This window comes from Cricetulus griseus, chromosome 2, assembly GCF_003668045.3.
Source record: "Cricetulus griseus strain 17A/GY chromosome 2, alternate assembly CriGri-PICRH-1.0, whole genome shotgun sequence".
Lineage (NCBI taxonomy): Eukaryota > Metazoa > Chordata > Mammalia > Rodentia > Cricetidae > Cricetulus > Cricetulus griseus.
This window is the reverse complement of record NC_048595.1, coordinates 340,504,655-340,528,927: the sequence shown is the minus strand read 5'-3', so window position 1 is coordinate 340,528,927 and position 24,273 is coordinate 340,504,655. Positions and strand designations below refer to the sequence as shown.

General features: G+C 37.7%; 1 protein-coding gene and 1 pseudogene across 4 annotated transcripts in view; both read right to left on the bottom strand.

Moving 5' to 3' along the window:
* Rictor (RPTOR independent companion of MTOR complex 2) overlaps window positions 1-24,273 on the bottom strand; it is a 107,689-nt gene that overhangs the window by 6,901 nt on the left and 76,515 nt on the right. For 3 of the 4 annotated variants that reach the window (XM_027401347.2, XM_027401349.2, XM_035440593.1), the window contains 15 exons: window positions 24,031-24,230; window positions 23,533-23,659; window positions 22,885-23,049; window positions 22,649-22,725; window positions 21,645-21,723; window positions 17,001-17,110; window positions 16,497-16,584; window positions 15,231-15,323; window positions 14,746-14,852; window positions 14,171-14,400; window positions 10,851-11,859; window positions 10,503-10,574; window positions 8,597-8,774; window positions 7,543-7,627; window positions 6,608-6,841 (listed from right to left, as the gene is read on the bottom strand). In XM_027401347.2, coding sequence (XP_027257148.1) covers window positions 6,608-6,841; window positions 7,543-7,627; window positions 8,597-8,774; window positions 10,503-10,574; window positions 10,851-11,859; window positions 14,171-14,400; window positions 14,746-14,852; window positions 15,231-15,323; window positions 16,497-16,584; window positions 17,001-17,110; window positions 21,645-21,723; window positions 22,649-22,725; window positions 22,885-23,049; window positions 23,533-23,659; window positions 24,031-24,230 — 2,854 coding nt within the window. The remainder of the gene's footprint in view (window positions 1-6,607; window positions 6,842-7,542; window positions 7,628-8,596; window positions 8,775-10,502; window positions 10,575-10,850; window positions 11,860-14,170; window positions 14,401-14,745; window positions 14,853-15,230; window positions 15,324-16,496; window positions 16,585-17,000; window positions 17,111-21,644; window positions 21,724-22,648; window positions 22,726-22,884; window positions 23,050-23,532; window positions 23,660-24,030; window positions 24,231-24,273) is intronic. The other variant, XM_027401348.2, reaches the window with a different exon arrangement.
* On the bottom strand, window positions 23,252-23,404 carry LOC113834198 (annotated as a pseudogene).

Sequence of the window (24,273 nt, the reverse complement as noted above, 5' to 3'; positions counted from 1 at the left end):
CAGCGAAAATAGACATTCAGCTAGAAAGTCAGACCTTCTAAAAGCTGGCCTACTTCCCTTTCATCATACCAATATTGAAGAAAAGAGTTTCAACCTCACCCAACCTTGGTTCCCAAAAAATAAACTTTGCACTACTTTTTATTCCATCTCCAAACACTTCTCAGATTACTATTTCCATGTCTACTGTGCTAGATAGTTTTATGTCAACTTGATAAAAGCTATGTAATCTGACAGGAGAGAACTTCATTTTTTAAAAAAATGCCTCCATAAGATTGGGCTTAGGCCAGAACACCAATAGCACAGGAACTAAGATCAATAAATGGAAACTCTTGAAACTGAAAAGCTCTGTAAGGCAAAGGATACCAGCAACAGGACTATCCCACATCTGGCTAACATCCCAAACACATAAAGAACTCAAGAAACTAGACACCAACAAATCAGATAATACAATTTAAAAATGGCATACAGATCTAAGTAGAGAACTCTCAAATGGCCAAGAAACACTTAAAGAATTTTTTCAACATCTTTAGCAATCAAGGAAATGCAAATCAAAACGACTCTGAAATCCCATTTTACGCCTGACATAATGACTAAGATCAATAACACAAGTGGCAGCTCATGCTGGCAAGGATGTAGAGCAAGGGGATCACTCCTCTATTGTGGGTAGGAGTCTAACCTTGTACAGCCACTATGGAAATCAGTATAGAGATTCCTCAGGAAACTGGGAATTGATCTACCTCAAGACCACTCCTGGGCATATACCCAAAGGATGTTCCATCCTACCACAAAGACATTTGCTCAACTATGTACAGAACAGCTTTATTTGTAATACCCAGAAACTGGAAACCACCTAGATGTCCCTCAACCAAAGAACTGATAAAGAAAATGTGGCACATTTATACAATGTTAAAAAAAGATCATGAAATTTGCAGGAAATTATCCTGAGTGGAGTAAACCAAACAAACCCCAAAGACAAACATGGTATTACTCACTTATAAGTGGCTATTAGCTGTAAAGTAGAGCATACATGGCTTTCTCTGGGAACGGCAGAGTAGAGGAGTTCATGGGTAGACTGAGGGCAGGTGGGGATGGGAATAGAAGGGATTAGATGGGGACAGTGGAGGGAGAGAGTACTGGGAGAGATGACTGGAATCAGGGAATTTCAGAGGTGAGGAACAAACAGTGCAATGGAAACTCCTAGGAATCCACAAGGGTGACCCTAGTGAAGAATCCTAGTAATGGGGGTTATGTAGCCTGAACTGGCCATCTCCTGTAACCAGACAAGACTTCCAGCCAATACTTTTGAGGTACTGGTCCCTTCTGGGTGGGGCCTCAGGTGCTACATGTGGACTGGCAGGAGATCTCTCTTGGGTGGTGATGGCAAATGGGATTTCAGCTTCCAAGGCTCTGGGCAAAACACCTTGGTGCTCTACCTTATTTTTTAATTCATGAGTGATTTACCAAAAAAATATCTGACTTCCCTTTATCCAAGCTTTTGTGGACTCTATTACAATTGTCAATTACAGGATTGGGACACCAACCAAGCCATAAACAAATCTGCTCTGCCTGCAAGATATGCTGGGGTAAAGGTGGTATAAAACTTGTGGGTGTGGCCAACCAATGACTGATCCAAACTAAGACCCACACCTAGATGGTGCCCAGGCCTGACACTACTAGAGTTAGGAACCAGAGTCTGGATAGTCCAGAGACCAAACATGCTCAGGAGGGGGGGATGTCAATAAAATGATTCTTAATGATACTCTCTATACTCATAGACCAGAGTCTAGCACAATCATCATCAGAAAGGCTTCATGCAGCAACTGATTCGAGCAGATGCAGAGACCCACAGCTAAACATGAGGCGGAGATTGAGAAACCTGCAGAAGAGTGAGGAAGGACTGAAGGAGCCTGAGGGGTTGAGACCACAAGAAAACTCACAGAATCAGCCAACCAGGGCTTATTCTCAAAGAGACTGAACCAACAATCAGGGAGCCTATATGGGTCTAACCTACATCTGCATATATGTTGTGGTTGTGTAGCTTGGTCCTCTCATTGGACTCCTAACAGTGGAAGCAGGGACCATCTTTGATTCTTTTGCCTGCTTTTGAGACTCTTTTTCTTCTACTGGGTTACCCTGTCTAGCCTTAATAAGAGAGGATGTGCCTAGTTTTATTACTTGACATGCCACATTCAGTTGATAGCCTTCAGAGGCCTGTTCTTTTCTGAAGGAAAAGGAAAAGTAAATATAGGGTGTGTGCGTGGAGGAGGGTGAACTGGGAGGAGAGAAGGCAGGGGAAAGGGAGGGAGGAGAGAGGGAGGGAGGCAGGGAGGAATAAAGCTTAATAGGTTAAAAAAAAAAAAAAAAAAAAAAAAAAGACTGGGCTTAGGCAAGCCTTTGAGGCATTTTTCTTAATTAGTGACTGATGGGGAAGGGCTCAGCCCACTGTGGGTGGGCCCATCCCTGAGCTGGTGATCCTGGGTTCTATAAGAAAGCAGGCTGAGCAAAGCATGAAGAACAAATCCATAAGCAGCACTCTTGAATGGCTTCTGCATCAACTCCTGCTCCACGTTCTTCCCGTTTGGGTTCCTGTCCTGACATCCTTTGAAGATGAACAATGATGTGGAAGTGTAAGACAAACAAACCCTTTCCTACCCATGTTGCTTTTGGTCATGGTTTTCATCACAGCAAGGACAACCCTAAGACATTTGCTAAGCATGTAAAATATTCTACTTAAATTTTACAGTGATTTTAAAAATAAACTTGTAAGGAAAATATTCTGGAATCAAAGATGTAATTGAAAACAATGTTTTCCTCAGTCCCAATGGAAAAAAGTATATGCAAAATAAAGTGCTACTTTACACTCACCTGATGAGCTAACCTAGGGAATAATGGAAAGTACTTCTGAATAAATAACAGTTAAGAAAGGGACACTTTCTCCAGCTGACATGTTTCTGAAAAGTAATGAACTAATTTAGCATAGCCTCACCTTCAACCAATGACAATTCCTAACCCTAAATTGTCAGAACTATCCCCTATCTTTAAAGATTCCCATGACTTTCATTAAGCATTCATTCCTCTAGGTAACCAAGGTTTAAAATACTGCATTGCTTTCTAAGTCTGTAAAGTACTCTGTGCTCTGACTCTGTAGGATGTCACTTGTGAAATGTGCTGAATCAAGGGGATGTTTTAAACAAGATCATGACCGATGTTAACTAAAAGCTACAGACAAAATATGGGCATGATTTTAAACCAGCAAGATAGAGAACCAAACATTCTTGAAATTGGGGAAAGGAACAGATAGATTCTAGATTTTTCTTATAGCTGTGTGCATAGGCAAGAGAAATACGGTTAGATCACCATCACCAACTATCAGAATCTGTGAGCATATTCTATACTAAACAACTTTTATGTAAGTTACTGTTCACAGAGTATTTAATAATTCCTAGCCTGGCTAAAAAATACTATAAGGTATTCTTATTCAGAGGCTTAAATCAGTACCCAAGCTAATGTTTACAGATATTAAGTACTAAGTACAGAATTTAAGTTCAAGAGTAAATAGTCTGTTTCTTTTTTTGAGACTACAATTTCATCATTTTCCCTTTTCCTCCTTCCATATATTCCTCCCCACTCTGCTTGAAATTGATGGCCTCCTTTTTTCATTGTTTTATATTCACACCCCTAACTGCTCAGTCCATACAATGTTATTTGTATGTACAGATGTCAGGAGTGGCCATTTGTTATTAGCTAACAACCCATCCATGTGCTCTCTCTGGGGAAGACCCTTTCCTGATCTCAGCGTTCCTTGTTTCCTGTAGTTCTTTGTGCAGGGCTGAGGCCTCACGGGCTTTCTCTGATCAACAAGGACAATAGCTCGGCTTTTGTACCAGACTCCCTCGTACTTGAAGCCCAGGCCTCTGCTGTTTACACCTGTGTTCTTGTTGGCTGGATGTCTTGGACTTCCTGGCATTTCCTCACCCACTGTAACTTTGGGAAGAAGGTCAAGTGGACAGAGCTCTGTTTCATGATTCCTCAACACCCTCATTCACAGCAGTAGTCCTCTAACATTTAAATTAAAGAATTTAGTTCTGAGATCAAAATAATTTAAAAACCATCTCAGTCTTTTGGCTCCTCTGTCCTCTAGTTGCAGTCTTAGGTACTCCACCAGTTTATGGTTTAATAACTGGTCCTCCTACCAGTGCTTTGTTGTTGTTGTTTTTTGAGACAGTGTTTCTCTGTGCATCCCTGTCTGTGTATATATACCACTATTCTTTATCCATTCGTTTTTCAGTTATGTATTTGTTTGCACTTCTTGGCTACTGTGAATAGTACTGCAGTTCACTAGCGATGGCATGTCTTCAACATACTGATTTCACTTTCTTTATCTCTCTACAGTAACGGGATTGGATTGCTAGTTGTATGGCTTGTATCATTCTGTTTCTCTGATAATCTTCCTTACTGCTGTAGTAATTTACATTCCAACCAACAATGTGCAAGGACTTCCTTTTTTTCCTGTTACCATTTGGCATTTTGACAAGTATTCTTGTTATTGTAAGCTGATAGATAGGTCATGGTTGTTTTGATTTATATTTGACCACTTTTATGTCCTGGAAAATATTTTTAAATCTATTGCACAGTTTACTCCTATATTCTGTATATTAATTTTTCTTTTTCAGACAAGTTTTCTCTGTGTACCTCTGGCTGTCCTGGAACTCACTCTGTAGACCAAGCTGGTCTGGAACTCATAGAAATTTGCCTGTCTTTGCCTCCCAATTGCTGGGATTAAAGGCGTATGCCATCACACCTAGCTTGTATATTAATTTCTTACTAGACATATAGTTTGCAAGTATTTGCTCAATTTCTGTATGTTCTTTCATTCATTTCTTTTTCTCTGTAAAAATGTTTTATTATAGTTTTGGACATTCTAATTTTTTGTTTCCTATAGGGTTTGTTTTAGGGTTTGTAGTGGGTGGTAGGTGGGATTCCAGAAAATCCTCACTCATCTGAAAACTCCAACACAGTTCCTCAGCACTTTCACTTTCAGGCTCACACTAAGGGCCAAGTTGACCTTTGTTCAGAGTGAGAGACATCTAACCTCATTTATTTCTAGGAGGATATCCAGTTTTCCCTTTATCAAAAACATTGTCCTCTCTCCAGCAGGTGATCTTAGCACCAGTGAAGAAGAGAGCTGAAGATGCACAGACTGGCTTCTAGCTCCTCCATTCTGTGCTACCAGAATGTGTTTAATGCTGACCTCATGCTGCATGGATTACTACAGTTCTAAGGACTCAAGTCACGTGGCTGTGTTCTTTTTGCTTAAGACAGCTTTGATGGCTGGTCTGCCTGTTTTTTTGTTTTGTTTTTTTTTTTTTAACTATAGAGCTCCACACTAAGTACTTCACACATACTGTTGAGTGAGTAAATGAAAAGAACTTGAAGGCCCTAAATCAAACAATATTGCCAACTGACCTAAGATGCCCTCTTTGCTATGGTGTATAGTGCATCTAACATTTTACAGACTCTTAAAAAAAAATAATCAAATAAATACAAATTTGTTTAAAAAAAAAATCACAGCATACAGAGGCCCTGCATTCATAGTGTGAAAAGCCTAGTTTAGGAATCTGTCAAATTCAGGCCTATACTGGGACATGGAACCACTGAGAGGATGGATCAGTTTCTAAGCACAACCTCAACCTATTTGTGCAAATCACAGCAAGCATACTCCTGGTTGGATGTCATGGCATAGTCCACAAATTGGAAAGTTATGAAGTCCTATGGAGAACTTCACAAGAATCATCCAGAGAACTCTGATCATCACTAGACTCCTGAGGGTAGCTAAGTGATATTTACCAAGAAAAGGTACATACATGACACTTTAAATATATAATATATACACCTGGTGATTCATATTAAGAAACTGACCACTGGTGTCCACTTTATTTAATTCCTCTCTAATAAACATATACCGAGAACCCACTGTACAAGGCAGCAGCTACCGTCAGAGACACAAAAATGAAGAGACAACAGATGATGCTCTGAAGGAAGTCACCATGGTAAAATTAGAAGATGACTGAGTAATAACGAGTGTACAAAGGCAGTGAGAGCAAAGAGGAAGGAGCTTCCATGCCTGACTTAGGAATCAGAACACTTCTCAGACATGAGACTTAGGATGAGGCAGATCTTCTAGACAGACGATGTGTGTTTATGTAAGAGCATTGGTATGTGGGGGACAGGAAAAGATAAGGGAAGAATAGCAAGGAAAATATAGTTTTCATTCCCAGAAGCTGTTGAAAACTTCATGTAGTTAGGCGTATGGTCTACCAACTATAAGAAATGAGAATGATGAAAACCACAGAGCACAGAGCAAAGAATCTTGTATGTTGGGTTACAGAGCCAATAAAGAATTAAAATCAGATTAATCTAAATAATATATTAAAATATAAAGTGGAGAGAACCAAAATTAGAGGCTGAAATCCTAATAGAGTAATAGGAAGCTGCTAAAGGGCTAGACTATGCCTGAGGTAGAGATGGAGTAAGAAAGTCTTGTCAGTAGGGCTGCTGGACAGCTTGTGACCGGAGCAGATTCATCTCAAAGGACACTATCACCCACCTGAGTGACTACAAATGGAACTTAGCTGGTTACTGGGCTGGAAGCCCAGAATTTCGATGCAGACACAGTAAAGGCAATTGTCATCTGTGTGCTCTTGCAGTCCAGTGTCTTCTGTGCTCTCTAAAAACAGAGAGGCGTCCGAATGGACGGAGTTCATTATTTCTGTGAGACTCATCTGCTGCCGTAGCAAGTGAAAAGAGTTTTTTACAAGACCTCCAGTTCCAGATGGAAGACCTGTATGTTTAAGTAAATAAAAATATAATCCAATAAAGACACCATTGGCATCTTTTTCATGATGTCTTAAAATAACACTTTCTTCAGATGAAAACTTAGAACTCTTTATGTCCCAACATTTAATTTTAATTAAGAAAGATAATTTGTTTTAAATTGTAACCATAAAAACAGATAGCACATCTACCTTTATTATTTCAATAAGGATTTTTCTAAATACTGACAAAAAACAGGTTATATGAACGTATCATTTCAATTAACTCTGATAACTGCCTAAACAAAATCAGTACTTCTGAGAGGTATATGTTGAAACAAGATTATAAAACTATTAAAATGGTTCACATGCACACATTCACTAAAACGTAGCAGTTCATAGCACAGAATAACATGTGTAAAAAATAAGCAAATCCCCATTTCCTTCATTGCAAAAAAAAAAAAAAAAATATGCCTCTGACCCATGAAACTAGTTTTAACATTCCTCTTGCACTTTAAGAAAGAACTATTCTGGGTTTTATCAACTTGAGAGATTGGGGATTCTCACTAGAAAAACAACTGTGTTTTAATTTTTAGTTGACTGAGTTATTTTGGTTTAGTTTTACTTTAACCCCAAAGTTTAGTAAGCCTAATTTTTGTTGTCACCTCACTAAAAAGAGAAATTCATTTTCAAGGTAAGGAGTCGCATGAGAACCAAGAGAACACATTACCTCCTGAATCGTGGGAAAACATTCTTGCACCTCGGTCATCTGGTGGAGGCACGTGCTTTGATTGAAAATAAGGAATATCCTTTATCTAAAATGCATACAGAGCATGGTCAGCTTCACCATACAAAGAAATTCATCTTAGGAACATGAAGGGAATTCAGGGAAATGCAACAAATAGAATTATTGTAGCATAAATCTATAAGGCAAAATTTACTAAAGTTTACCAAAACATAATCAAATAACTGTCTCTGAACCATCATGCTCTTGATGAATTAAATGGGTATTCAAATAGTTAAGTGTTTATATAAAATATCTAGGCCCTAGGGATGGTTCAGTGGGTGAAGAGTGCTTGCTGTAAAAGCATGAGAAGTTTCAATGTCCTTCATCGACAGAACATGCTGGGTGTGGCCATGTGCTTGAGAAACTAAGCTGTGAAGGGTGGAAAAAGAATGACTGCTGGGGCTTGCTGGCTGCCAGCTGAGCTATAAATTCAATGAGCACTCCTATTGTGGTGATACTGTGTTTATGATCTAATAAAGCTTGCCTAAAAACCAAAGTGTAAAGCTAGCCAGCCACAGCTAGAGGCCAGGCAGTGGTGGCACATACCTTTAATCTCAGGATTCAGGAGACAGAGGCAGATGAATCTCTGTGAGTTCAAGGCTACCCACTAGAAATTGTGTATTATCTTACTGGAGCATGGCCGTTCTGAGTGTAAAAAGGGATCAATGACTAAAAATTAGTAAGTTACATGAATCTAAAAGACTGTTAGGAATTTACTAAACTTCTATAGACTACACATAAATCAAACAAGATGCTAATTTATTACAGTCAGACAAGGTTAGCATTTCAGAGACTGGAGACTAAACAAGATTCTTACTCACAAGACACGAGTAAGCGTAAAGAACGTGGGATTCTTAAAAACCTTTATCTTTCTTTCCCATAGTAAATGTATCCACTATAAACTAAAGTTCTAATAAGCAGTTACAGAACAATAAAAAGCAAAACAAAACCAGCAGGAAGCCAGCTCGTAGGAAAACAGTAGTACTCTGAATGTTACCTGGAATATATCATTGATGTCCACTGGAAGGGCAAGTCCAATGTAGTCATCAGAACCTCCATATGTAGCACTGGATACCATGGACCTAACTGAGGAGGATCGCTGCAGGGTATTTTGATTAATAGGACTTAATAAATCTTCTTTATCTAATGATGCGTAACTTAAAGCTTTCATAAACCTATAACATCACAAAAAAAAACCTTAAATTAGCTTCTTGATTTGTACTATTAAGTATATTAACAAAAAAAAAAAACCCTAATCTTATACCACTATCAAAGTAGCTGGTCAAACATGAAGCAGTACCATCTTAAGTCTGCTGGGAACACATAAGCACTTAAACATTAGCTGCTATTGGCCAATACACAGGTTGCCAGTAGTGTTAAATGTCACCAAAAGAACAACTGCTATGTTCTCCCAGGTGAAGATGAGAAGGTGGGTAAGGAGAGCAACATCAGCATGCAGAAGCAATAAAGGAAACTAACCTATAGACAAGTACAGCTCAAAGACTACCTGTGCAGTCAGCAGAGGTTGCTGGACTTGCTATACTGCTAAAGGTATATCTATTAACACCAGGTAATTTATTATGAAAAGTGCTTTATCGCATAAGATTTGTGTAGCATAGAAGGTACACATACCATAGTAAATATTACAAGGGTATCATTTGTAAATATTACAAGGGCTATCTCACAGAACTCTAGTCTTTCTTTATAGGGTACTCTTCACAAATGATTCCCTAACCATGGTATGTGGACATCTCTATCAGATACACTTCTGACATACAGATCACTATTCATGCAATAGACACAGTTCACTCTGTATATGCCTTCTCAAATATATGAAGCACCATTCAAAGTCTCACATTACTGACTGGAAAACCAAGTCTTATAAAGTGTAAAATGGAAATCAAAGGATTACTTCACATAAACACACAAAAGGAATGTGCTTTAAATAGTAGCTACTAAGGTTATAGTAGCAAAAACAATTCCTAATTTCCAACAGTATTCATATCTGAAATTTATGAATTGTATGAAAGAAGTCAATGTTTTTCAAATGGTATGGTTTAGTTTCTTTGATTCTATAAAACTCTCTAAGGACTACTTGAGTCAGAGGGATTATGAGGGTATTTCACTTTCCAATTCTATTTCAATCATCAGCAGCTCCATTTTAAACCGTTTTATTTATTGGGTTTTTATAGAAAACCTTCAAGACGTTAGTTTGTTTCTGCTTAGAAAGTAACATTTTAAGAGTTTACAAGCACTCATTTAGCCTAGTCTCCACCAGACAACTCATAAGCTCGGTTTCTTGGCTGGAGCTCTTTATCCACGGCTTGCTGAGAGGCGTGTGGTTCTATTATGGATTCACGAAGATGCCAGAGATAGTGACTTCTAGTTATACCAACCGTTACTGTACCATTTTTTAAGAGGGGACGAAATTTACTATCAGTTACCAGCACCTTCTTTATAAAAAAATGCTACTAAAAATCAGATGTGAGAGACTGATGGATGATATAAATAAAAATAACTATTATATTGATAGTGAGAATATCCTGCAAACTAGTGTTTATTTTTTACCAGATACTGGTCTAACTACTTGACACCTAGTTATCTATTTAAAGGGATATAAATCATTTAAATGAATATAATTCAACTATGAGAAGTCTAACAACAAAAACATTAAAAAAAACCCTAAACTTCATACTATTAATAGCTTGATCTAAATATAGAATATTTAATATATAAATAGAAACTTTTGCTTAATATTGAGGAGCCAGGAATTCATTTTGTGTTTATTAGGTTTCTATTTAATAATGACATGTACTTAAAACAAATTAAAATAATTAACTGACATCTTCAGTTATTTTAAAAAATATTAAGAGGTCAACTTTTGGAGCTTTAAATTGACCTACCTGAAAAGGTTGTTTGTTATTGTAGGTCTTAAGCTCCTGATTCCCCCGACATGCTTCTTTTTAAAATCGATCCTTGCAGAAGCGAGAAATAGATAAAAAAAAGCTTGTGACTTGTGTAACCTTGCAAAACAAGTTTATTTTCAGGGCCTAATGGAGTTTATTTTCCCCCCTCGCAGCTGCAAGAATCCATTTCAAATCATATCAGGTAACAAGGAGCTTACAGCCTACTGTGGTAAATGGATCAGTTCTGAGACTTGGCCTCTGTGGTGCTCAAGCTGACTAATGTCTTACATTTCTATCTATTAAAATTCGACCACTTTCACTTATTTCTAAGCACGTATTGCTCACCTGCTTGGAGTCAGTCTTGACTCAAAACTGTTGGCCTTCATGGTGATGGTATCAGTAAACAGTACGTCTTTTGCTGGGGATGCCAAAGCTTCGGAGTGTGATAAGGATGGGTGCATTCTTTGCTGCTGTAATCTTTTCAATGTAGCATAGCCAAAGGCATCTCTGGAACTTGTGTAGCTAAAGTTGCAATCTGCTAGACTTTTTATTGTTGCAATGGAGGGCGCTTTAAGGGACTGTGCTCTTCTAGGAAGTGTATGAGAAGAACCTGGTGGCACCAGGGACACTGAGTTCGATTTGGAGAGAGACAGATGGTTAGACTGTGGTGTCAAATAGTGGCTTGTCTTAACAGTTTTAGTACTTACCACAGTACTCATACTTCCACAATCTGTGTCCATAGTTGTAGGGTCTACACCAACTGTCTCTCGAGAGGGACTTGAGCTCATTGAACTTATGCCACTTGTTGTAGTGTCTGTGTTAAAGCTTTGGCTGCGGATCTTCATATGTGAGCTTGTTGAGGTTTCTACAACCAACCTCTCCCGGCTTGTGTTTTCTCTGTGATTCTCTGCACCAAAACTCTTGGGGAATTTCAAGTCATTCTCTCCAATACTTGGAGTGCTGCCAGTGTCTTCAAGGTGCTTATTCCCAACAAAAGAAGTTTCAAGCTGCAATGTTTTCTGTGCTGTGGAGATGGGTGTAAAGTCGTCACTGTGATTAAAGTCAACACTGGGCTCTGTAAGTGTTCTGATTCGCCGGTTGCTTGTCTTATTTTCAGATGACAGTTTTCCTCCTTTTGGATCACTGCTACTGCGGTGTTTTTTATTAGGCAAAGTAAGTGAATTTAAGATACGATTCTTTACAAGTTTGCTAGAGGCAAAAAAAGGAAATGAATTTTTATCCTTTATGGGTCCAGGTCGGTCATAAAATGCTGGCTCTGCATCTTCATTGATGTCAAGGAAAAATGTACTGGTGGAGCTGCTGCCGAACCGGTCATCCTCCAGTATGAACATGCCTGTAAATGGAGAGCTAGCTGTCAAAGCATGCAACTATGAAGAGTTCATCACAATGCTCAGCGCTATCCCACCTTTTAAGCAAATCATCTGGGGGGAACATTAAGAAATAAAAATGTCCCCTAAAGATCAGAGTTAGAATATGAATAAAATACAAGATTGTTGTCATGTGAGTATCTGTCATTTCTAAAGAATAACTACAGACTTATCCTAGTACAGCATATATTAAAGTTTTTTTTTTCCCAAATATTCTGGCTAAAATTAAAGAGAAAGCAGGAGACATCCATCCCTTGAGCATGCTCATTCTGTGAGTTCAGAATGGCATGGTTTCTTCTTCCCATCACAGTGGCAGGACACATTCTTCTTAGAAACAGATTCCTAAACTTTAAATACACTGCAGCCTTCCAAGTCAATGAATTGTGTACGTATGAGTTCAACTAACCAGAGACCAAAAATACTCACAGAAAGGTGCTTAAATTAAATAAGTACATATATTTTTCTTGCTATTATCCTTTAAGAATAAAATTCACTATTGAGTGTCTAGATTAGGTATTAAATGATCCAAAGATACAAATTATTTCGGAGATTTGTATATAAGTCAAAGGATTTAAGTATCAGCGGATTTGGATACAGAGGTGGAAGTATGGGATCTCATACAGAAATGGAAGGATAACCATACTAATGGTTAACAAAGACATACATATAAGCTTCATATTTAAACCAATTATGTTTACTGTCCATGTGCACTCACCAAACTTAGTGTCTAACTGTAATACCTCAGTTATCCCAGGTGTCTAACGGTACCAATAAGATTTATTCAATTTGTAACTGTTCTACTGAGTAATTATTAAGAACTTTAAATATATTTTCAAAAAAGGCAAAAGTAAAACCCTAAATGAACTTGCATATTACACTAGCTTTCTATGTCTGTGAACGCTAAGATATATCTTCATGTGCAATCTCTCAAAAACCAAGTTTTACCATGTAATAAAGAGTATGAAGTGGTGTAAGGGACAAGATTTTTTTCCTCTTTTTGTGGTGGAATATAAATATTAGTACTTCTTATAATTCAAGGCATCATGGACTTGGTGAAATATGGTCCAATATATGTTAGATTATCTTTATTTTTTGAGAAATGATTTTACACTGCTGCCCAAGCTGACGTCAAGTTCAGAATGTATCCCTGACTAGTCTTAAACTTTCAACAGTCTTCTTGCCTTAGGCTTACATACTAGGATTATAAAGATATACTTGCAGACCCAACCCCTCTCCATTCCTTCCTTTCCTCATGGGTACTGGTGAAAACACTTAGCCTTGGCCTTATCCTTCAGACTAGACAGGCCTCAAGAGTCTAATGCATGAGCCTCCTGAAGAGCTAGAATGAAAGTCATGGGCAACGAGGCCTAGTTTGTTATCACCTTTTCTTTTTGTGTTTTTTCCTTCCTTTGCATTTCTTGAGACAGGTTTTCTCTGTATAACAGCCCTGGCTGTCCTTACTCTGTAGACCACACTGGCATAGAACTCATGGGGATCCACCTGCCTCTGCCCACCAAGTGCTGGGATTAAAGATGTGCGCCACTATGCCTGGCCTGTATTTATCATCATCTTAAATCTAAGAAGCATTCCTTAAATTCTGTGCAACCCATAGCACTCAACTCTTGAAACATCCGTTTCATACATCGTTTATTTCTGACATCCTATCTTTTAACACTTCCACCAATTTCCTTTTCTCCTCCAGTTCTGGGGCATAAAACCAGAGATTCACCTAAAACAGAAAAGCGCTCTACTACTGAGCTACCCTTGTGGTTCCCACACCATGTAATATCTAATGAAGATATGACTCTCTTAGCTCATGCATTCTACTTCATTTACGTATACTTAAGAAAAAGAAGGAAAGTATTGAGTACATGAGGCAAATTCTGGCTAGGTTTGTTTGGTCTGAGAACAAAGAGAAGTAGTGTCTCTGGTGCATGACTTATTATCATCTCTGAGCACATAATTCCCACAAGCTATTTAAAAAGCACAGCAGCCTTTAATAGGATATCATCATCAAGCCATTCTCTTTGAAAAAGTACACTTCTACCTGAGTGTGGCTACATGCCTGTACTCCCAGCACTCATTAGACAGAAGCAGGAAGAAAATCATCCTTGTCTATTTAGCAAGTTCCAGGTCACACAAGACTATCTCCTAATAGTCTACAAACTAAGCAGAAAAGAGAAATGTGAACTTAGAATGTAACAATACATTTAAGCTTTGAACTCACAAGTAAAATCACCAACAGATTAATTCATGTGAATCCATCACAATACTCACTTGATGGTGCAGACTCACTTTCACTGTTATGTCTAGAGCTGGTCGACTCGGAGTTCAAACTGAGGGTGCTGGGTACAGAAGAAAGCTCATTGCAGAGCTGTTCCACATCATCTGGAACCACTGGCCACAGATGCTTGCGATTGTGCCTCACAGAATCCCAGCTGTGACATTTTAGAATATCACAGCCTTGCTTGGTTTTAGCTATGAGCCCAAGAACATATACACAGGTCCTATAGGGGTAGAGGGAAAAAAAAAACATAGTAAAAAGTTTATAATTCCAAGGTGAGATTTTTAAATAACCATAAAATAGTAGGCTACATGGATATCTACATTTTCCTTAAGAAGACATTTAAAAATTGTTTGATTGTGGAAAACAGCACATTAAATCTAGTGGGGGAATGAATGAAAACCATGTAAGTCTCCCTAATAAAAATAATTAAAACAAAATAAAGGCAGTACAGCAGGATCCTAGCAAAGTATATTTAAATTGACAATATGAATCTTGAAATACTTTGTCTTACATCTATTTGTGAATAAGAATATATTCACTAGAAAGACTTAGGTACGTAACATACCCTCTGATGGAAAGAACCTCACACTGTTTCGCAAGTTTTAGTATATCTGGAATCACATTTTCTTCCTGTAGCAAATTAAGCCCCCAATTCGATGAGCCAATATTTCCCTAAAAGAAATAATATCAAATATTTATGACTAATATTTTGAAGAAACTTTAAAAGCCACCAAGAAAGACATTTAAAGCCAACTATAAAAGAGAGAAAAGTCTATGCAAGGTAAAAACAAAATCTTAAATGAGGTGTGCTAGGAGTAAGCAAACATACTGTTTGTCTTAGGAGAACAGAGGCAAAAACACTAATTGCTTAATCATCTATTTCTTCAGCATAAGAAAAACCTTTAAATTGGTAGGAACAATCTGGTCTTTAAATATTAATCTAAGAACATGTTCAAGGTAAAGTAATTTTAGTTTATTTAATATTAGTGGGAGGAGCCTAAAAAACAGAACCCATAATCACTGCAAAGATCAGAAATGTTTATTACAAACCAAGGCCCAAAGAGCAGCTTTCAGCTTTTTAATTTCTTCCCATTTATCCAAGTCTGGAGTGCGAACATTATGACAGAGTTCTGTGATAACATTCTGAAGAAAAAAAGAAGTATCATGTAAATAACAATATATTATCCTTCTAAAACATTTCCTCATACTTTGGCACAAGTCCACCAAAGGTTTGCTTTCGTCATTTCTGCATATAGAATTCCAAGAGTGACTTTACATACAGCTTATTTAGAAGCCACATAGAGCACAGGTACTATGAGTTCACATTCTAGACTTGTCATTTGTGGTGATATACTGTTTATGCTTTAATAAAACTTGTTTGAAGGATCAGAATGCAAAGCCACCCACACTGGACAGACATAGAAGCTGGGCAGTGGTGGCTCACATCCTTAATCCCAGGACTCAGGAAAAAGAGGCAGATAAATCTCTGTGAGTTCAAGGCCACCAGGGCTACACGAGAGTGAATCAATCAGTCAAAAACAGTAACAGAGCTCATGCCTTTAGTCCCAACACTATTGACATACTATATAAGGAAGAAGCAAAGGGTCTCATATGACAATTAGTCTCCAGCCATGTTGAGGAGAGCAAAGCAGTCTAGGATTCTGAGGCTTGGTGGAGAGCAGTGTAGTCTGGAGATGCAATTTGAGGTTCAGTGGATCCCCCTTCAGTCTGAGCATTTGGTAGAAGTGAGAACTCTCTAGTGGCTGGCCGCTTTGTTTTTCTGATCTTCACCTTTAACCCCAATATCTGTCTCTGGGTTGTTATTATTTGTGCTACAGTCACTAACTAATCTGTATTAAGGCTCAGCTCAACCTCTGGTTCAAGAAAGAAGGCAGTTTAGTTTTGTCATATTTGATTATAATTTCTTCAGTAAACAGACCTGAGCTGAGGCTAACTCTATCCAACAAATCATTAACGAATCATTTACATATGATGTACTTGGCACCTATAAGTCATAGACAGTAATGCTTTAAACAATTTAGTGTGTGTGTGTGTGTGTGTGTGTGTGTGTGTGTGTGTGTGTGTGTGTGTGTGAATGCCACAAAACACTTGCAGAAATCAGAGGAAAACCCACACATGTTGGATCTTACCCCTCTACCACATGACTCCTAAGGATCAAATAGACTGTTAAGCCAGTCAACGGGTGTCTTTGTACAACACAACTTTTGAGAAATCTTGGCAAAGATATTTATTTTAGCACTATTAAGAGTTGTATTTTACTCTTTTTACAATTTACAATGCATATTATGTTTTTACCTGTACTTCCAGTAAATGGCATCCTGTTTTGTGGTGTACCAGTTGTCCATAAAGGTGTACCGGCAGATAGACATGAGGTCGTTGTAATCTAGTAAGATGAAAAGACGACAGAAAAAGTTACTAGAATACTTAGATATACTAATTAAGTAAATAACTATTAAAAAGCAGGATGATTTCTAACAAAACAATAAAATATGACACTACGAGGATTTCTCTGAAAAAAAAATAATGGTTTCGTAAGGTCTCACAGTTCATGGTAAAAAAGATGGAGCTAGAAAAGCAGACTGGATTGAGAACATAACTGTATCGAAGTCAGGTGACACAAAGCATGTTTAGCATGCAATAAACACCACTGGAAACTTGGGGCAAGAACTGCTCTGCAGAGATTTTCCTCCATCAGTGTATGGAAGGCCTCAAAAACATTTTTAAATGCCCTATTAAAAGCTGATTTTAAATTTGACATTTGAGAGATAGTAATACATGGGCCCACTGACTGGACCATACCTTTGGTTACTCCGACGAACATAGTTATCACCATCAATAGGCTTCCTGTATGTAGTGAGTGCTTCATTAAGTTGTTCCTCAATCAAGTCAACATATTTTGAATTGTATTCCTAGAAGATAGTATTGTTTTAATTTTATGTTTTCATAATGACCCTGTCACTACATTATGTCCACTATTTATCAATCTTTGAAGCATAAATATGAGAGAAATAAAAAGTATGTTCACACGATTTTGGAAAGGGACAAGCATGAGTCATGAAGGCAATGTTCTACCCCATCTACAAGTGTTCTGTCTAGCTTCTATCTCTTTCCAAGAAATGAGCAAATCACGGTTTTCCTCATATTTGAGGTCTCCTTGAAAAAGTTGCCTTCTTATTAAACTCTAAAGATATTCAGTATAAATTTAAAAAAGAAAAGTAATTGTACTATATGATTTCAGTGTGTTTAAATTAAATCCTTTACCTTACCAATTTAAATCAGGTAAAAAAATAAATTTATTTCCTACATACCCTTTGAAACAAATCCCAGTTCAATGGGTTTTTTTGTTTGTTTGTTTGTTTTGTTTTTTGAGACAGGGTTTCTATGTGTAAAAGTCCCAACTGTCCTGGAACTCACTGTGTATACCAGGCTGGCCTCAAAAATCACAGAGACCCACCTGCCTCTGCCTCCTGTGTGATGGGATTAAAGCTGTTAGTCACCACTGCCCAGCCCAGTTCAATGTTTTACGCTGAGTCTATCATGTTGCTATCTGTATTATAAAAGTTTTCCATTCCAAGCTTCAGCAAAAACTGGTAAATCCAATTTGGAAGGCAATTCAGTAGTATTTGTTACAAATTAAACTCTGATTCTTTTTTGTAGTAACAATTACATTTTAAAAATTTAATCCAATTTATATGCTTTCAGAATTGTGAAATATATACCTTTATACATACCTGTATGTAATAATATTGAGCAAGCACCATTTATTTAAAAAATTAAGCTGTGTTGGGCACAATTTAAGTATACATTAATAACAGGATTGGCTACACTATGCAGTCACTAAAAAAAAATAAGGGAGTAGCCAGTGAGTTAGCTTACCAGGTAGACACTTGCTACCAAGCCTGACAACCAGTTTAATCTCTATAGAGACTACATGGTAAAAGCAGATGAATGACTCCTGCAAGTTGTCCTCTGACTTCCACACAAGGTTCATAGCATATGCATCTATCCATCCATCCACTCCCTACACACACACACACACACACACACACACACACACACACACACACACAGAGAGAGAGAGACAGTTTACAAAAAGAATGAGATAGATTTGAATAAATTGCTCTGGAAAGTTGTTTAAAGATAAGTATTAAATGAAATTTTTGGTTTATGTATATTTGCAAACTGAATTCATCCCTTTATATTTTGAATAAAGAATATGTATGTATGTATGTATGTATGTATGTATGTATGTATGTTTACAGCTGTACACAAGATCCAAGTGCATGAAAAACATTGTGAAGGTACAGCATCTTCAGAGAAGTCTCAGTAAGAGGATAGAGAAACCTGTTTGCACTTTAAACCACAAGACTATGTAAGTCAGGCACTTAACTTAGTGCCCTGCTAGGTCCACCGAAAACTTTTCCTGGTCATGAGGTTTTATATTCACTCTAGAATAGTAAAAAGTATTTAATTAAATATTATCACTATAATTACCTCTAATAAAGATGTCAGTACGAAACTTCATTAAGGCAAGTATTTGAGCTCTTTACAGAATTTGTTACTATCCATGGAGTATATATACTCCGTGATCTCTTACCAGTGACAATTGGGAAAAAACTAGCAAAAGCCAGTACCATTGCTGAAAGCTATGAAACAGATCGAGTTTCTGGTATGATTATCTCATGGATTCAGTCCAAAAAATACTGACCTGGAAGGACAAGGAGATACACCCCTCCATCTCAAGTGTGGATGTCTACTACTAGGAGGTGTAAAGAGGACAGAAAAAACTGCCCTTGTCTAAAACTGTACATGAGAGAGGTAGATGAAAGCAGCCCCCAGAAAGACTCAATACTGTAAATCATCCCATTTAGAGCCAACAAGCCCATATGATTGCACCAAGTGAGAAAGAAAGTAACTGATACCTCCTTCCTTCTGTTCCAAACCTGGAGAGGTATGAAATTTACGATCCAAAACAGAGGAAAGGGCTGCAGAGATGGCTCACTGGGTAAAAGCAATGGCTGCTGTTTAGACCCAGGTTTAATTCTCAGCACTTACACGGAGGCTCACATCTATCTATAATTTCAGTGGTGGGGGATCTGGTGCCTGCTTCAGGTATCTTCACAGGCCCCAGATACACATGTGGTACACAAACACACATATGAAGCAAGATACCCATATACATAAAGTAATAAAAAGTAACTGACACAAAAAAATAGAGGAAGAAAATGAAGGGTGGGGAGAAATAAAGAAACAACCCTTATTCTTTCTCCACTGATATTTTTTAAGCCGACAGCAGGCCTGTGCTGGGTAAGAGAAGTGTAAAATTGCATGACTACAATTTAATAGTATGCTGACTTGAATACTATATTACCTTAAAAACACATAAAACTGCTTACTAGCTGACAAGAAAAGTTGTAGGAGAAGCAAAAGAAATGATCACAATTAAATAGGCTGAAAGGCACAGTGGTGAGAATTTCTTTTATGCTTCTAAATCAGTTTGTTGAAAAATCAGTTACAGATAGGTAAAATACCAAAGAAATAAGACAGCAATTATAAAATGGCATGCTTTCCAAAACAGCTGCTACATCTTAATTAGAAGAGTCAATGACATATATGATGAAAGCTAATACTCAATAGCTAGATTAATTGCATAAGCAATTATCTACAAAGTTTTGAGAATTAAAACATCTCTCCTCTCAAAAATCACTATTTTTAAGAAAAACAGACAAACTTTTCTATAAAATGCCTGAGAGTAAGGTATTTTAGTTTCTGTGGGCCATACATGTCACCATTGCTCCCAACCCCCCAAACTCCAAATCCCCAAAATGGCAACACCACTGGCAGTATCCTATATGATAGTCTGGGTTCAGCTCAGGCTATACTACTAGAGTATAGTATATCAGCCTAAAGGACTGATGGAGGACAGACAAAAGTTAACACCTAGCATTCCTCAGAAACCCGTGAAATGGGCTGAATTACATTTTTAAAGTTTTTGTCTGCCAAAAGAGCCACTTCCTTTATATCCTCCACTTCCGGCAAATGAGGAAGATGTCTAGTTCCCTATTGGCTCATACTGAAACATGAAACCAAGTCCCAACCCTTTCTCCCAAACTGTTCTGGTCTACACACCTCCAGACCCTGCAGCTACCTGCTCTCCTCAAAACCCGCAAGACTTTATCCAACCTTTTGCTATCCTTCCTGAGAGGTAGCCATGACAGCTTTGGACTCCCCCCAGAATGCCTTTGGCTATTCTTGATCTACCACTAGAGAGAGAGAGAGAGAGAGAGAGAGAGAGAGAGAGAGAGAGAGAGAGAGAGAGAGAGAGAGAGAGAGAGAGAGAGAGAGAAATGTGGCAGTTTCATAATTCCAGATAAACCTTCCTTTCTAATCATGGAGTGCTATATAATTCGATGGTTTCCCTGTGCCACTTACAACTATGCCAGTAGAGGTTTGCTCTCAGATTCATGAAAGGTAGTACCCTAAAATAAAGTATAAGCAGATGATTATATTGCTTACACAGAACTGTTTTCAGCCTTCCTCATTCGGAAAATTTTATTTTAGCATAGAAGGGCTAAAGCAAAGCCAGTCTGTATAAGGGAACCAAGAACAAAACAATTGGTGGTTATTTGGGTCTAAGAAATCACAGTAGAAAAACAGACAATCAAGGTTAAATTCCATAGAGTGCAATCAAAATAAATAGAGACAACAAAATGGCTCATGTAAAGGTCCTTGCTGCCAAGCCTGATGATCTGAGTTTAATTCCTAAGATCTACAGGATGGAAGGAGAGGACCAATTCCCATAAGTTGTCCTCTGATGTCCATGTGCCTGCCATGACATGCATGACCACACATAAAAATCAATCAGCCAATCAATCTAGCATTGAAAAAAACAAACACACTACAATTAGGAAGTAGGTAAGTATACATGTATGAGTATAAAATTGATAGAATTTAGCATTACACATTTGTGGTAGTTTGAATACATATGGCCCCCATAGACTCATGCTTGGCCCAGAGGGAGTGGAACTATTAGGAGGTGTGGCCTTGTTGGAGTAGGTGTGGCCTTGTCAGAGGAAGTGTGTCACTGTGTGGGTAGGCTCTGAGGTCTCATATGTTCAAGCTATGCCCAGTCTGGGACAGAGTTGCTTCTGCTGCCTGCAGACTCTCAGCTCCTTCACCAGGACCATTTCTGACTGTACACTGACATGTCCCACCATGATGATAACAGAGTACACCTTTGATACTGTCAGCCAGCCCCAATTAATTTTCCTTATAAGAGTTGTTGTGGTCAAGGTGTCTCTTCATAGCAATAAAGACCCTAAGACAATATGAAGTATTTGTTTTTGTCTGGTTTTAGATAAGGTTTCATGTAGTTCACAGTGGTTTGAATTTCCAAAGAAAAAATAAATACCAATTAAATCTTATTATTGAATGAGAAGTTACCTTGTGCCATTTTTCCAATTGTTTTGCTACATAACCCCTTTCATTCAGGTAGGAAAATCCTTTTGGAATGGAGAGAAATCTGTAAATTAGAAAAATCATAGCTGAACACTGAGTCTAAAAAAAAAGAAAAGATCTAAAGTAACAAAGAATATGCTTAGGAAACAAACAGAGCTTGGAATATTTCCCTGCCTAAAATAAAAAGGTTAACTGTAATTTACTCAAATTTCAAACACTAGGACTTCTGTTTCTCCCTACATCTGACGGTTGTACAAATAAAACGACCGGTGCATTTTTGGGATGGCTTTTAGATAGACATGCTGAAGGAATACCCTGACCACCACTCCTGATGCTCCTCCCCTTTCAGTTGGAAGAAGCCACATCAGCCATCATCCAAACCCATCACTGGCTCTCAGGCCCATAGCACTGCAACCATGCAGCTTGTGCATCTATGCAATTCAGAAATCTCATGTTTCCCTTTTTTCTTTTTCTTTCCTAAGTATGCTTTCCTTAAAACTTGTGTGTTTCCTCAGCATTCTGGGTTTCCTCACTCCTTCTCTGACATTTCCCTCCCTACCATGTTGCTGCTTGTTTGCCACGAATCTGATCTCCATGTCAGATTAAGGTATGGCCTTTTATCCTTCTCTCCTCCACTGTCTTCCTCTGGGCAGCTGTTGAGGTTTTATAGTTTGTCTGCCCTGGGATTTTTGTCTTTTAAATTCTAACAACATTGTCCTTGACCTTCCATTTTTCAATTGCAGACAAACTTTTCAATTGCAGACAATTGCAGACTGAGCCCAACAAAAATATAGAAAACTTCATGAAAAAACATGAGAGGAATATTAACCATAAGCACACAAACAAAAACTAGCTCAATTCTAAAATAGGCATGGTTCAGAATTTTAAAATAAATTCACAGTATTTCCTAGTCAGATTTGGATCTACTAATACACATAGCCAAGAAGGCACAATAAAGAATATCACAAGGAAATGTACTTAATACTTACCTCAGGAGGAGAAGCAAGCCTTTGTCTCCAAGGTGGGATAAGGCTGGTTTCATCTGAATAAGAGCATGAAGATTGGCCTAAAGGGATGATCAAGTTAATAATTATGTAATGACACCATATTCTCTGTTTCAAAATGCTTATTCATGCTGTACTTTTTTAACATTGCCAAATAAAAAGTATTTGAATAAAATTCAGCCTAAATGTTTCATTATATCAACAAAACAGCTCAAATTTACCTTGTCTTCACAAGCTTCATCAAGGATATCCAGAGCTTCAGAAGAAATTGTTTTGTTTTTATCATGTAGCTGAGTCACTAGTAACTCAATTCCCCAATTGTTGAAGAATTCAACATTAGCTCTCAATAAAACCCTTAAATGCTTTGTTGCATACAGTCTGCAGGCCTAGAGAGATAAAGGAGCACATTAAAAGTCATCATAGATATTTAGTATTGTCCTGAAAAAGCCCTTTTACTTACAAAGGCAGAAGGACTGGAGTTGAGGATATAGTTAGTATGTGATACAAATATTCCCTTTCTAGCTAGCAGCTCCATCCTTATGACTTAAAAGGGTTCAATAAGTTCTTCTGAGACAGTAAAAAATGTACTAAGAGAATATGTGAGTGTAATCCTCAACTATCATAAATTATGTATCAAACTTCCTGTATTCTGAGAAATCACAGGGGTTGGCATATGTGGAGTAGGATGGACCCTGGAAAACCATTTTTGTGGTCACAGAACATCCCTTGTCAGGTAAGTACAGCAACTAAAATGAAGGTTGACTCAACTTCCACCCCATATTCTTAGTTTACTTAGACTAAAAATTGTAGTGACTTAGCCTTAAATTACTGGTTAGAAACTACAGCTTTATCTCCCATGTTATACTCACATCAGTAGCTGCCGTGAGGATTTTTGAAAGAATGACTCTAGCTAATCCATCTCTGCTATAGTCGAGGCTAGAAACAGTGAGTTTCAGCAGGTGATCTTGGTTTTTCAAAGAGCAAAGATTAAGAAGACTAAAAAAGAAGAGTTATTATAAATCATTGTGTTGATTCATTAATTCAATACATTTTTCTCCAGTTCAATTGAAATATGACTGCCAAACAGAAAATTAAGCACATTCAAAGCAGACAACCTGATTAGATACACAGCTACCCATTAGGTGATACATTCAATAATGAATCCATTAGCACAGATGATTACTATTTTAGAAAATGGGCAGGGGAAAACAATTCAACGTATATTTTAAAAATCCTATATAAATAAATATTTCTGAGAAAAAGTATTTACCAAACACATGTACACAGATTACAAAGCATATTGTGTATCTGGACTCATTAAAACTAAAGTTTAGGTTTACATTTCAACAAAATGTGAGAATGCTCACCATTGAAAGACACTACATTTTTCCAGCATTTTCACACCATGAGGATGACAAGAAAGTGTTCCAATAAATAAGAAGTAGTGTTGACTAAGGGTGGTCAGTAAACCATTATTCTGAAGGCTTCTTTCAGGTTTCATCCCAGATGAAGCATTGAGCCACTGAACAATATCTTTCACGAGATCTTCCAAGTATCCCTGCCCATCCTGCAATTAGAAAGTCATCTCTAATAGTCATAAAAATCTTAGT